Raw genomic sequence first — 14,908 nt, forward strand, 5'->3', positions numbered from 1 at the left:
TTCTAAAATGTAATGCTGCTTTTAAATTTTTTTTTTATTTTTTTTAATTGTTGTTGTGATCTTAAAAATGTTTTTGTATCGAGTGATTTGTTGAATGCTTTGCACTTCAGGGCCGCCGTATGTGGGAAATTGCCCTCATTAACTGATTTAACAACATTTTCCATCTCCAGGATTTCAGTTCTTTGTTCATCCCTACAGGTCCTGATAAAACACTAAGAAATAAGGAATATGAAAGATTGTAAAATACTTTTTTCTTTGTATTTATTTGACTCTATTAAATACATTTTGATAAGACTGACGGTACCGCGATTTAGCCGCAGCTTCAGCTGTGTTAGGAAAAGTTCCGCCCCTTTAACTGTCTCTACCAATCATTCTTGGGATCTTCTTCACATGTCATCAGTCTGACCAATCAGAAGTGGTTAAAGTTTTCACTTCCTTGTTCTGAATTCTGCTGAAAAAGTTGCTCAGTTCTAAGAAAAATACCAGCTAAAGCTCGTCTTTAGCGGTGTAGTTTTCCACAGAATCCGGTGTCGGACCGTGGAACAAGTGAACAAAACAATGAAGCTCAGAGACGCTAGTCTTTCTGCGTTCGGCGGATTAATGAACTACATCTCCCATGATGCATTGGGTTAAAGAGACAGTGTGAGCGTCTGGGCGCACGACTATCTCCTCTTAACATCGTGAAACCACAACGACCACAAATCAAACAGTTTTTAAATCTTTTAACATAACTTTTATCACATCTTAAAAAAACAGCTGCAGCTTCCAGCTTTTTCTGCCACAATTATCACAAAAATGCATGTGAGATCATGGAGGGACTGTTGATCAATACATAATGCCGGTGTGCCGCGGGATTTTTGTCTAGGTTGAAGTGTGCCGTGGCTCAAAAAAGGTTGAAAAACACTGACTTAGAGGAATGTGAATGCTAACTTAAAGGAAAGTTAATGCCAATAATGTGAAAGCAAAACAAGAATGTGAAGGCAAACAAAGAATGAAGAGGCAAAACTAAAAGATGTGAAAATAAATATTATTACTACTGCATGAGTTGTCTGACTGAAAAATCTGAAATTTGCAGCTGTTTTTTCTAAAAGATGTAATAAAAGTTAAGTTAGAAGATTTAAAACTGTTTGATGTGTGTTTGTTGCGTTTTCAAGACGTTTAACAACAGATCTCAATGTGCGCTGAGACGCTGTAAGTTTAACCCAATGCATCATGGGGGATGTAGTTAACAAACGCCCAGAGATCGCTACTCTGAGCTTCATTGTTTTGTTCACTTGTTCCACGGTCTCACACCAGATTCTGTGGAAAACTACACCGCTAAAGACGAGCATTAGCTAGTATTTTTGTTGGAACTGAGAGACTTTATGAGCTAAATTGGGACAAAGAAGTAAAGACTTTAATCACTTCTGATTGGTTCAGACTGATGACATGTGATTAAGCCCCCAAGAATAATTGGTGGAAACAATTCAGGGGCGTAACTTTTCCCAAAAAACAGCTGAAGCTGCAGCAAAATCGCGCTACCATCATTCTTATCAAAGTATCTTTAATAAAATAAAATAAACACAAAGAAAAAAGTATTTTATGATCTTTCATATTCTTAACTACTCTGTGCTTTATCAGGACCTGTTTGGATGAACACAGAGCTGATATCCTGGAGATGGAAAATGTTTTTAGATTAGTTAATGAGGGCAATTTCCCACAGCACACTGGACCATCTCCCACGGCACACTAGTGTGACACGGCACACTGGTTGAAAAACACTGAAAAAAATGTATCAATTTAAATTAAATATTTGGTTAATTTCAAACAAAAAATAAAGTTGTTAAAACATTTTATTGTTTTTAAAATTTTTGAAGAAACACAAGGTTGGCATACTAAAATATTTTTTGCTTATGTAAAATCATTAGGTGTAGTAACAAAGAAGCGTTCATTACGGTAGAACAAGATTTTTTTATGTGCATTAATTATATTGGTTCAACATGATTTTTTTTATGAGCAATCAATGTCCAGAATTTTAAACCCAACAGATCTTTTTTTGTTTTTTTCAGTATGGGAGACATCTCTGCAGACACTCTTTTTCAGTTAAGAAGTTGTTCTGGTTGCCAAGGCAGCCTCCGTAGATGAAGATCTCACACCTCCCCTTTCTGAAGTTGTAGAAATAACGCTCAAAATACCCGAAACACAGCCCAGAATCTGGAGCTTGTGCACACACCCCTGTGGAAGCAGATGGAAGGGAAACCAAATCAGAGATTTTTTTAATGTATTCTCATCACAAATGTGTGTAAATGTGTCATGACATGATGTCTGTACCAGAATCATTGAACAGAGAGGAAGCCTCATCCTCAAAAGCTTCCAAGTCTGCTGGAGACAAAGAGGGCACCACCGGTCTCCTCCCCCTCTGCAGACAGGCAACACGTCAAGTCAGTGAGAGTTAGCAGAAAAACTCAGAACAGGGAAGGCCTCCTGGAGAACAGGCACACATCTTCAACTTGAAAAACTAGTCCAAAGAACTTTCTCTGCTAGAGTCTCTGCAGAGGTCAGTGAGAGATTGGCAACTTGAAAATGAAAGTGTTTTTAAAAGAAAAAAGAGAGATCACATTCATCATTAAACATTTATTTTTAAACTCAACAGGTATAGCTACAGTCCAACCTGAAGTTTGTTATACCCTTTGGAAAAAATTTTCCTTAGTTGTTTTTCTTTCATCGGGGAGAATCTTCCAGATTGGAAAAGGGACAAGCAAATTTTAGGCGAAAATAAGACGATGTACAAGAACCACCATTAAAAATAATGCCAGGGGTGTGAAGAATTTGGGCCTAACTGTACAGAATAGAAGTCTTTTTGTGATTTTATTAATTCCCCTTTAGTTGTCACAGAAATGTTTTACAGATGTAGAATTGAGTTAAAACCAATTAATCAAAATAGTTTCTACCTGAGGGTTTTGTTGGGATTCTGGCTCTGTGACCGGCTTTTCAGGAACACATATACCTGCAAACAAAAAATTCAAACATTTCCACCATACTGCCAAATACAGTTTTTAAACCTTATGCCACTAATTATAATGAATGTTACAAACCCATTTTTTTGTTGTGTTTTTTTTTTATAAATCTGATACAATCTCAGTCAAAACAGTCCTCACCTTTGTCTTCTTTGATGATGATGTTGTTTTCACCCAGTTGCTGCTCTTTGACCAGTGTTTTAAAGTCTTCCAGCACAGTGGGCCTCACAGTCATGGTTCGACCTGAGAGATAAAAAAAATAATTCTAGCATTTATACAGTTTTATCCTTTGTCCTTAAGTTGTGTGGAACATGAAGAAGTTAAAGCTAACATTTTTGACTATCATTAAGAACAGAAATGCGTCTCTAAAATGTGTCAAATTTAACTTTAAAGCTAAATTGTGTTATAAATCCTAACAATGTGCTTTATTTTCCCCTCTCTAAAAGGAATAAATAACTTACTGTAAAGCCTGAGTGTAATTATCTTTTCACCCGTGACCCTAATCTTGATCATAATCATGACAGCGTATTCATCGTAGTTTGTGTGGAGCACATAGGCGTCCACATCAGCTCCCGTGCCTGAAAGACAAACAGCAAACACAAGAATTGATCAGAAATTCTGTTCATTTTCTGCAAACAGACCAGAAGATAAATCTCAGACTGTGAGAAAGCAGCTTTTTAAAATCAGAAGAGCAAGATGTTGCAGATTTCTATCATGTTAGGGCATCAGAACCAGACACAAAATACTAGCCTATTTCTGCAAGGTATTAAAACATTTTTGCTTTTGTTTGTTTTTTATTTTTTAAGATTAAATTTTAACATAAAAAAGGTAAAACTGATGCCGTATAGGGTTTATTTTTTCATTTATATCTATGGAAAAACCATTTTAAAATATTGGACAGATGGAGGCTGCATGGGGTTCGTTTGTTTGTATAGGGCCATTTTGAAGTCATGCTGCTTGCCTTCATAGGATAATACTCATTATGTCTCAAATACCACCCTATCTGTAAACAGGAAAGAAGGTGGGGTAAACAAGTCTGACAGTTGAAAAAAACAGGTTCAAACTATTTATTTTTTTGTGCAAAAAAGCTTCTGATAGTTTACTGGGTAAATGGTCTTGGCTCCAAAGTGTTACTTTTTAACCCTTGTGCTATTCTAGGCACGTTAACATTGGGATTTGGGTCATCTAGACCCACTAGACAGTGCACTGAACCTTTTTTCTTCAATGAATTTTGGCACTGGTGTCTATGGATTACATGAAATCCTTTCCATTTTTATCCACCTTATTCATGGTAGGGAGAACACGTCAATGGTCATCTTGACCCCATAGGATAGCATAAGGGTTAAATGGGCTTTAACCCAGAAATCAGACAATATTTTTGCGTTGTATAAAACAGTTCTGAAAAAAATGATCACACTTATGGTTTAAGGTTGTGTACAGGTCAAATGAGACAAAAAGAAAACAGATGTTTCATACGGTTAACATTGTAGAAAAATCGTCCGTGGGTGCTGGTCAGCTCAAGATCTTGAACAACCTCCCTACAAATCCCATATCTGCACAAACACACACATACATGCATCCTAAGTGAAGAACCAGTCATTTACTGGCAGCTTCCTGTCTTTAGGTCAATGTTTGTAAGTTCTAGTTGTGTGTATATTTGATGTAGAGCTTCAGAAATCCAATGTGTCAGTAAATTATGTGCAGAGGGAAAATAAACAACATATGAGAAGGCAGTATGTGAACAGGAGTGTTAAATTGAATAAACACTCAAAATAACTCCAATAATTTAAATTAAAATTGACACCTTTTGACATCAAAAGCCATTAAGAAGCCATTTTTACCTTAATTGTAAACTGCAAACTAATTTTTTAACATTAAATAATACTATTGGTAATGCAAAAATAAAGCGTAAGAGTGGCTAACACTTTATTGAATAGTTAATTAATGCTTAATTACACATTAACTAACATTAATAAAGGGATCCGATTTTTTTACAGATTTTTCTTGTTTCAAATTTATGAGTCCCAAAGGACAAAGTTACATCCCAAGTTGCCTCTTCTACTATAATTTGCTTTAATGTCCCCAGAGAAACACAGGGAATGACTGATGAGCCTTGGTAAGCATTTTCAAACAAACCTGAGCACAGTTCGGGTCGTCTTGAGCTTCGTGTCAACAGCACTTTTCTGCACCAGCAGTTTACCTATAGCTGTATTTTGCTTGTGCTTTGGGAGGTCAGGACTCGTAGTTGCCAAGGCAACGTCATACCATGTTCCCAAAAACTGTCAGGGAGGGAAACGTTACATAAATAAAGGTTTGCTTTATGATGTCAAGCATGCTAAATGAGGGACTTTAAGAAAAGAACAACATAAAGTTGTCCCAAAAGTGCAAGAAAATGCAAACGAGAAAATAAACATTTGAGATATTTGTTCTGAAAATGTTTGTCTCACCTGAACTAAACTTTAACTTTTTTTTGGACAGGAAGCAAACTTTGCATTGAAGTTAAAAATGAATTGTTTGCACTAATTATGTAATCATGTTTTTCTTCTTGAAAATGAGTCCTTAAACTAAAGCAAACAGCTATTATCGCTTAAACATGAACAAGATTACGTTATTGATTTTGATTTTATTGATTTATTTCAAGCATTGTAGTCAAAGCAATAAAGAATTTACACATATTTATCAAACTCATTACAGAAATGATGAAATGCATAGATTAAAAAGACAGAAAACAAAACAAAAATGTCACTTAAATCATATATGCTTAATTAAATACAGTGATAATTAACTGAGGTATAAGTAGAGTTTGATTTATTGCTTGAAAAGGAGTGGGAAGAAGCAAGCTTATATAATCCCACCCTTACTGAGTTCATTCATTTGATAGTTTAACAGTGTTTTTAAATACGGTTCTGATCAGATAGATTCTTGTCAAGTAACAAAATCCAGTGCCTAGAAATGATTGATGATCTTCAGAAAACATTCATTCATGATTTCAGTAAACAGTAACGATACCGATGTGTAATAATAATTGATTATCATTAGAACACATGATAACACCAAACCAGTAATTATTGCTACACATTGCAGATCAAGTAAATAAAATCAATAGCTTATTAATTGTAATTCAAACCTTTCAGTAATCATTATTGCACATTACAATGTAACACTCATTGGTTGTAATTAAAAGAGCTTTGATTATTTCACCACAATCAAGTTCACACATGGATTTGGAATTATTCAAACACCTGTTGATCCTTAAATCCTCTTATCTTCATATCCTGAAATAAGAGTTTCTTTATACATTTTCTTGAATTACGTTATACAGAAAAGACGTTGTTGTTTTTTTAACAGGAGCAGATATCCATATACCTGGCCAATAGTTAATACGTAATATTTTTAATAATCACAAAATGTAATCAGGACAATCTCTCACCTTCATCAAAACAAAGTTCTCCTGTGTGGGGTAAAGAGGATCTGGAATAATTGGAAGCCCCTGGAGGGTCTGGCTCCATCCCAGTGCCAGCAGAAAAATTAAAACTGCATTTGTTTCCATCCTGTCAGAACTGTCTGACACTGAAATGGACTCTGGGCATGCTTGGTCTGTGGGCCGTGTGTATATACCCTATAGCTGTGTGTAATCAGGCTCAGAACCAACAAAAAACCAAACATTTCAAGGAGCAAAGTTCCCACTTTTCATCCGTCTCTGCAGCCTAACTTGCCAGAATAAGCAAATGACCTCTCAGACATTGGACTACAGAGCTGCAGCAAAACCCACAAATCAACACCTGTCATGATTTTAGATTCGGAAAAAGTTTAACCCTCCTTAGATAGAAGCTGTACACTAAAAAAAACACATGTTTTATTTAGGTGTAATTTAATAATATTTACAATAAGAAAGTCTTAAAATTTTTGATGTTTTTGGAGTAGTAAGCCCTTATTTACAGTTTTTTTTTAAAATACAGTAAACATTATCCTTATTTTATACTACAGCACCCCCTAGCGTTTCTCCTAAATACTGAAATCAAATCCTGCATTCATCCCTGTAGTCCTACATGTCTGGACGCTAAAAGAAAAACATGTCTGGACACTCACTGGCATTTAGTCCAGAAGATTTTTTTTTCTGAAAACATTGATGTTCAGACCTATAATAATTAACTTGATAATAGTAATTTATTATGATTTATTTATCACACACACAAATTTATGTGTATATGCACAGGCTTAAGGTGTTTCAACACTTGTAACCCTTGTGCTAATCTAGGCACTTTAACATTGGGAGTTGGGTCATCTAGACCCACTAGACAGTGCTCTAAACCTTTTTTCTTCAATGATTTGTGAACCTCACTGGTGTCCATGTTTAGCTGCAACGCTAGGTTGTATTTTTTTTGTGTTGTTTTTTGTTTAGTTAAATAGGAAAACCAAAGCGGAACCTTTGTGGCGTGATGTGTTGTGCACGGACAATTCTAATGAGAACACAGGAGAGCCGGAAAAGACGTGTGAATTGCAAAGAAAAGAAGTTCAAGTGAAGTTAAGAGCTGTTAAAGTGTTTTGAATATTTTGTTGTTCCTTCACGGACATCCCTCCCTCATTATATATGCGGCCAGCGAGTTGGTGGAGTTGGCGAAGTTGGCGAAGTTGGTGGAGTTGTTGAAGTTGTGGATAAAGAGCCAATAAATTCATCTGTATGAAGAACCGTGGTCCCGTGTTTCATGGAGCGAAACCATGGATTACATGAAAGCTTTCCACCTTTATCCACCTTTGTCATGGTAGGGAGAACACGTCAAAGTAAGGGGGGGGTCATCTAAGATAACACAAGGGTTAAGGTTTGAATTTCTTTCTGAATATTTTTCCCCGAATACTGATAAATAGTCTGAGACTTTAAAACATTAATCTTTCAGGTGCATGACACATTTTCTATAGGTTTGTCAACTTATATTAGGTTCTTTTGAAAATTAGAAGAAAAAAAAAACATTTTTAAACGTAACACTAGAAGCTTAAATAGCGTTTACTTGATGTTACATGGCGTATTGTCATTGCTAGCGGACTGAGGCAGACCCAGATGCTGGAACCCGGAAGGATACTCGACAGGCAGTTGGTAAGTATAAGAAGTTTTAATGTGGTAGAACAGGATTTGCAGGGCAGAATGCGTAGAAGATGGTTGGAGGTTCTTGAGGGCGAACACCGTGATCCAAAGGGAAGCCAGAGGGACGTCGAGACAGGAATCAGCGAGAGGTGAGTTCAGTCCAAGTGTTCCAGACGAGAGGAGGAGAGGATCCTGAGCAATAAACAAAACAAGGTATTAGTCGTGGAAGCGAGAACCAGAGCGAGACAATGCATGAGACGGCCAGAAGTAGCACCGTGGAGTACAACGAACTAGCGTCGAGTACAGGTCCTGGTTCTCCTTGTGATGGATCAGACAAACACGGCCAAGAGCACAGATATTTAGTCCAAAAATAAATTCTTTTTAATGTCAAGGATCCCACTGAACAAACATAGTTTTAAAAGGGCCCATAAAAGAGGTGAACAAACTTGCGACTTAGGAAAGAACCCAAAAGACTGACCTCCCATTAACACACACCTGAGGACTTTTAAGTAAGTGGATTGAACCACTAATGATACAATGGGGGGGGGGTTAAGACAAAACACAACACAAGCAGAACAGAGAAACCCATTCCCTCCCCCATGGAGTCCAGGTAATGGTAGAACCCTTTTTGAAAGCCGCTCCATTTGGCACCATCTCTTGGCCACCTCAAGCCGGTACAGCTCCACATGAAAACTCAAACAAAGAATCAATATACACAAATAATCATAGCAAAAAAATACACACAACTACAAATGAAAAGTGTACACTTCACCTTAATAATAATCTTGTGTGACTGCAGTCATCACACTCCTTAAGAGTCCAGCCCCTGATGATGATGATGAGGCACAGCTGGTGTCAGCAGGTGGACCTGATGATGAGGAGGAGCCGGCTGGGGGTACCGTGACACGTATACTTTTATGCCTTCTTCAAGGCCTTAAGCACTTCACAGTCACACACAGATTCACACATTAAAATACTAATTTCAACAAGAAAGTATTGACTTTTAAATAATAATCTGCAATTGCCATTTTATTATTGAATTTAAATTTTATTAAAATAATGCAGAGTTTTCAACCTTTTGTGAGCCATGGCCCACTTTAACCTTGAAAAAAATCCCACGGCACACCAGGGGGGTATTCCAGAAAGCAGGTTATGCTAGCTCCCACGATAAGTTTGAGGCTAAGGAAGTTGATAACCTCAGCTTTCGGTTCCAGAAATGGAGGTATGTTTCAGGGTAGGTCGAGTTGCCATGGCAACTCATGCTCTGAACATAATGTAGCCTGGCAAATTCAAGCCTGCACAGGACACAAAACTGTCTTTGGGTTTTTTATTCCAAAACAAAAATGTAACTCAGGATTTCAGATTTAAAAAAAATGGTAATCAGGAAGATAAAAAACAAAAACAAAATGTGGATCTATTATGCCATCTAGATGCTTCTTTTAGCCAGTCACTTTCCGATCTTCCAAAATCACGAAAGAAAACAAGTGTAAACAAAACAAAAAGAGAGAAAAAGATCAAATTTAAGAAAAAAAAGAGTACACAAGAATAACTACAGCAGGTGCTCTGTGGCCCGAACTGTAACAGGAATGACGGCAAAGTTGATCACCAGTCACAACATTGGCTTCGTCGAGCACTGCTGTAAAACACACGTAAAATGCAGCGACAATTGTACAAATCAAATTACTAATTTCACAGCACCTCTGTCTCAGCATCTCTTCCAGACATGCGGTTTGTCACAATGTCCTTTAGTTCTGAACCTGGGAGAGGTGTTCCACCACCAACCGTTCCACCAGTGCTCCAGGACTCCAAGACCTGGCAATCAGGAACACCATCAGTGTCTGTGTTCAGTTCTTGGTCCAAATGTGGATAAGTTGTTTCCTCCAACAGTACATAATCTGGGTCTGACTCCAGATTCTCTTTACGAACTTCCACAGGAGCAGCTATAGTAGAAGTGGAAGTGTCCTTTTTCAATTTCCTTGGTGCTGGAACTGGGCCTGGACAGGGTCTTAGGTTTACTCGATGGACCCTTTTGATGGGACCACCCTCCAATGGCTCCACAGTGTGTGTGCTGTCTTGCACATCCAGGACCCGGTAAATCACTGAACTCCAGGCATCCTGAATTTTGTTTCTACCCTGGGGCCACTGACGGAGATAAACTAATTGACCTATTTCCACAGGAGGACAGTAAACTTTGCTCTTCTCCAGTTCAAGCCGTTCTGCTGCTTTTTGTTCAGAATACTGCCTAGTTCTGTTACGGGCCTCATGCAGACGTTCCTGACGAACCACCAACCAGTCATGTTTTCTATCTACCACCTGATCTTGATTTAACAACGCATCTACAGGGAGGTGTGGATGTACCCCATACAGGAGATAGTACGGTGAGTACCCCATGGTGGCGTGTGGAGTTACATTGTAGGCATAAATCAACTCTGGCAAATACTCAGGCCACCTACGTTTTTTCTCTGGTGGGAGCGTGCGCAGGAGGTCATGCAGAGTCCTATTAAAATGCTCACACTGGGCATTACCCTGGGGATGATGGGGTGTGGTGCGCATTTTCTTAACTCCATACAATTTACACAGTTCCTGAATGACCTCACTCTCAAAGTTCCTTCCCTGATCGGAATGTAACCTCTCAGGTACCCCATACTTCATAAACCACTCTCTGAGCAAGACCTTCGCAGTGGTATCAGCTTTTTGATCTCGTGTTGGAAACGCCTGTGTAAATTTGGTGAAAACATCAGTTACAACTAACACATTCTGTCGACCATCGGAAGCTGGCTCCAACAACGTAAAATCCACTGCAACTACCTCAAGAGGGCATGTAGCAAGAAAATGTTTCACAGGGGTACGTATGTGAGGTTGTGGCAGTTTGGTGAGTATACATCTTTCACACTGTTTCACCCACCGCTCGACATCTTCATACATCCCAACCCAGAAACACCTCTGTTTCAAAAGGTTCTGCGTGCGCTCTATTCCTTGATGACCCATCTGATTATGCACACTTGCAAGTACTGAATCTTTCAAACATTCGGGCAAAAGAAGTTGTTGACACTCAAGTTTGTGATCATCCTCAATAACACGATATAACAATCCATCTACATCTATAATTCTTGACCACTGTCTGAGCAGGGAGATGACGGGTTTAGCCAAACTCCTCCTTTGCTGATAAGTGGGTTTTGTCTTCTGATCCCAAAACTGACAAAAGGACTTAATGGTTGGGTCTGTTTGTTGAAACTGCCTCAACTCCTCTTTTGAGTAACCTGGCAGAGTTGGCGTGTTACCTTGAAGATCTTTGTTCTCAACAACCTGCTCAGCAGCTGTAGCCCGCATCTCTCTAACCTGACAGCATTTGATACCTTCACACACCAAATCTGGGTCAAGGGATGTGCCTCTCTGAATCATGTTGCAAATGGATATACATCCATCAAACTCCTCGTCACCATTTGTTTCCGGCTCCCCTGCTAACGGCTGCCTAGACAGTGCATCTGCTGCTGCGTTACATCTCCCAGGGCGATAACGAACGTCAAAGTCAAACGGGGCCAACTGTGCTATCCAGCGCTGTTCAACAGCGCCCAACCTTGCTGAGTCGAGATGACACAGGGGATTATTGTCTGTCATCACAGTAAATTTGGCCCCCAAAAGATAACCTCTGAACTTTCAGATACAGCCCACTTTAAAGCGAGAAGCTCAAGCTTCATGCTGCTGTAATTCCGATCATTCTTCTCTGCAACTCTCAGTCTCCTACTGGCATATGCTTTAACACGCTTCTCCCCATCTTGAATCTGATAGAGGACTGCACCTAGACCTAAACTGCTGGCGTCTGTCTCCAAGATAAATGGGAGGGAAAAGTTAGCATACCCAAGTAGAGGGGCACTGGTCAGTCTCTCTTTAAGCTCCTCAAAGGAATCTTGACATTCTGCAGTCCAAACACTTTTAAACAGATTTTTCGACCTAGACATGTTACTCTGATTCAGGCAGGTATTGACCGCATCATGTAAGGGACCTGCCAGTTGTGAAAAACCCTGCAAAAACCGGCGGTAGTAACTGCAAAAACCCAAAAATGATCTCAACTCTTTAACGGAAGCTGGAACTGGCCATTGCTTAACCGCCGCCACCTTATCTGGATCTGTGCCTATTCCATCAGCGGAAATCTGGTGGCCCAGAAACCGCACGCTTGATTGGAGGAAATTACATTTTTCCACCTTCACCTTTAATCCTGTTTCCCTGAGCCTCTGAAACACGGTCTGTAACCGAGTCAAATGCCCATCGAACGTTGGTGAGTAGACCAAAATGTCATCCAAGTACACAAGCATGATCTGGAACACTAAGTCACTCATAGTAGCCTGCATGAGTCGTTGAAAAGTTGCTGGCCCATTGTAGACTCCAAAAGGCAGTCTAGTGTACTCAAATAGCCCAAAAGGTGTTATAAAGGCTGTTTTGTGCCTGTCATTCTCATGTACTGCAACCTGATGATAGCCACTAGCGAGATCGATGGTTTAGAAAAAATTTTCCTTGTGCAAAGCATCAAAGCTCTTATTGATCCGAGGCAATGGAAAGGCATCGCGTCGGGTTTTGGCATTGAGGCGTCTGTAATCCACACACAGTCTCAAGCTGTTGTCTGCTTTTCGCACTAGTACAATCGGGGACGCATAAGCACTGGTACTTTCTTGGATTACCCCCTTCCTTAAAAGTTGTGCAATATGATCTTTGACCTCCTTGTACTGAGTGGGTGGTACCCGCCTGTAGGGCTGAGTAACTGGGACATCATCGGTTAAGTGAATTTCATGTTGTATCCTGTCAGCATAGCCAAGGTCCTCATCACTCAACGCGAACACATCAGTGTACTGAGAAATAAGTTTTGCCAGCCTGGTCTGCTGTTCCGTGGTGCCACCAATTTTCAGGTGATCCAATAACAGATGTGGTGCATCTTCCGAAACACTAGCCTCTTTCTGTTCTATCGTTACTTCCTCATGATCTGCAGAGATGCGATTGAAAGACACCTCAGCTGCTGGTTCAACACACTCCACTTTGGAAAGGATCCCCAGTCTAGTTTTCGGTGATAACCATAAGTCCTCTTCAGAGAGGTTCACCACTTGTACAGGGAACACACGTTTAGCAACGTCCACCAAGGTAGGGGTCACAATCAGGCCACTGGGCATGGGTGTGTTCGTTGGCTCAAGCAACAGCAGCCCATGAGAGTGTTTTGTGCCCCTTTTAGCATACACGGTGGCTACCGAAGCTGCTGGCAAATGGGTGGCATTTTTACTTGCCACCCTAGCTGCAGAAACTTTTTCTGCCCCATCATCCATTTGCAACTTTTGCAGCATTTCTTTCCAAGCTGAATCTAACTGGCTTCCAAGTGTGGAGTCCAAACTGGCAATAGACAACTCTTTGCATCTCTTTATCACATTGATCCCTATAAGCAGTGGAGGATTATTTTTATCCGGCTGCTGGGTTTCATTTGTCATTGTGCTGACCCTATCTGAAACTACACCGCTGTTCTGCATCCTCACCTGCTGCTTATCAGGATCCCTCACTACCAAAAATCCACACTCTGTAACAGTTAATCCCATAGTCTTCACATCTAACTCCACGTAACCTATGTAAGGAATAGGTAGTGAATTAGCAGCTGTTAGTTTCAGCCACTTGGCTGTGGGAATTATGTCCTCATCCTCACCAAGCAGGTGCTGACGAAAAAATGACTCAGAAAGGGTGCTGACCTGACTTCCACTATCTAATATACATCTAGTCTTGACTCCACCCACCTCAACTTCAACTTCGGGACATGAGCCCACAGCACGTTCTAGGAATCTCTCTCGAGTAAGGATCTGAGAGCCTTGACTTCCACCTCGGATTGCCTGGCTCTTGGCAACCGAGGGTGCTAGTTTCCCTAGGCGGGTGTTTCAGAAGTGGTAGGTTGACTTCCCTTTTTGTGTGATCTGCACTCCCGAGCGATGTGTCCCACTCTGTTGCACTTAAAACAAATAGGTTTGCCATCATCAGTATACTGGAACTTTGTTTTTACTCTCCCATCTCTGTGAGAGCTTCCCCGGAAAACAACTCCTTCTCTCACCACATTAACCAACTCCCCTATAGCTTTGCCTTGTTCAGAGACCACTTTAAGAATATCATCTAATGTGGCAGTTGACCTCTCGGGTGTACTACGTGTAGGTTGGCTTCCATCGCTCCCATCATTGCCCAATATACTCCTGCTTTTTACAACTCTAGTGTTAATGGGCCTGTCCTCTGCTGACCATGAAATTGCTTCCTGGCGCACTTCGAAGAGTGAGGAATCTGGTTTGTCTCTAAGCATTCTGCGGAGCTCCCTTCTGAGTGCGGAATCTCTTATTCCTTCAACAAACTGGTCTCTGACTGCCATCTTTGCATCAAGAATTGCATCTGGTTTTTGTTTTAAAACTGAGCAAAGGATCTGTGACAGTGCGTGGGAATATTCAAAAAAATCTTCACCCTCTACCTGGTGGCGGCTGTAGAAAGTCTGTAGAAGTTGTGCTACACTGCGTTTCTCCCTGTAAGCATCTCTGAGTAAGTTGACAATTTCATCAGGTGCGTTAAACTCATCTTCTGTGCACAACTTGACCTCCTCCAGTGCTGACCCTCTAAGATGTGACATAATGAAATCCACCTGATCTTCCTCTCCCAGACCTCTAGCTCTAATAGCTCGCTGGATTTCATCTAAAAATTCATCAACAGAGCGGCCATCGACTGTTGAATCACCACTAAACGGCTGAATAGGGCGTTCCCTAGGCAAGTTAATGTATGATCGGTTTGTTCCATTACTCAGAGCGGCTATCTGAGCCATAGCCTGGTCATG

The 14,908-nt window shown here is 40.2% G+C and overlaps 1 protein-coding gene and 1 long non-coding RNA gene across 2 annotated transcripts; both read right to left on the minus strand.

Annotated features, from left to right (window-relative positions):
- Positions 1 to 1,814: 1,814 nt before the first annotated feature.
- LOC101173441 (protein AMBP-like) lies at positions 1,815 to 6,603 on the minus strand. Its single transcript, XM_023960466.2, has 8 exons — positions 6,427 to 6,603; positions 5,133 to 5,275; positions 4,473 to 4,549; positions 3,458 to 3,574; positions 3,138 to 3,239; positions 2,931 to 2,986; positions 2,311 to 2,398; positions 1,815 to 2,214 (listed from the first exon to the last, which is right to left on the minus strand). Exons 1-8 carry the CDS (start codon positions 6,544 to 6,546, stop codon positions 2,045 to 2,047), a joined length of 873 nt encoding a protein of 290 aa, XP_023816234.1. The 5' UTR covers positions 6,547 to 6,603; the 3' UTR covers positions 1,815 to 2,044.
- A 1,486-nt stretch (positions 6,604 to 8,089) lies between these two features.
- Positions 8,090 to 8,485, minus strand: LOC110016081 (uncharacterized). Its single transcript, XR_002291358.3, has 2 exons — positions 8,351 to 8,485; positions 8,090 to 8,268 (listed from the first exon to the last, which is right to left on the minus strand). It is a non-coding gene; the product is annotated as an uncharacterized LOC110016081 (long non-coding RNA).
- Positions 8,486 to 14,908: the final 6,423 nt, after the last annotated feature.

Source organism: Oryzias latipes, chromosome 12, assembly GCF_053564925.1.
Source record: "Oryzias latipes strain Hd-rR chromosome 12, Olatipes_Hd-rR_3.1".
NCBI classification, from domain to species: Eukaryota; Metazoa; Chordata; class Actinopteri; order Beloniformes; family Adrianichthyidae; genus Oryzias; species Oryzias latipes.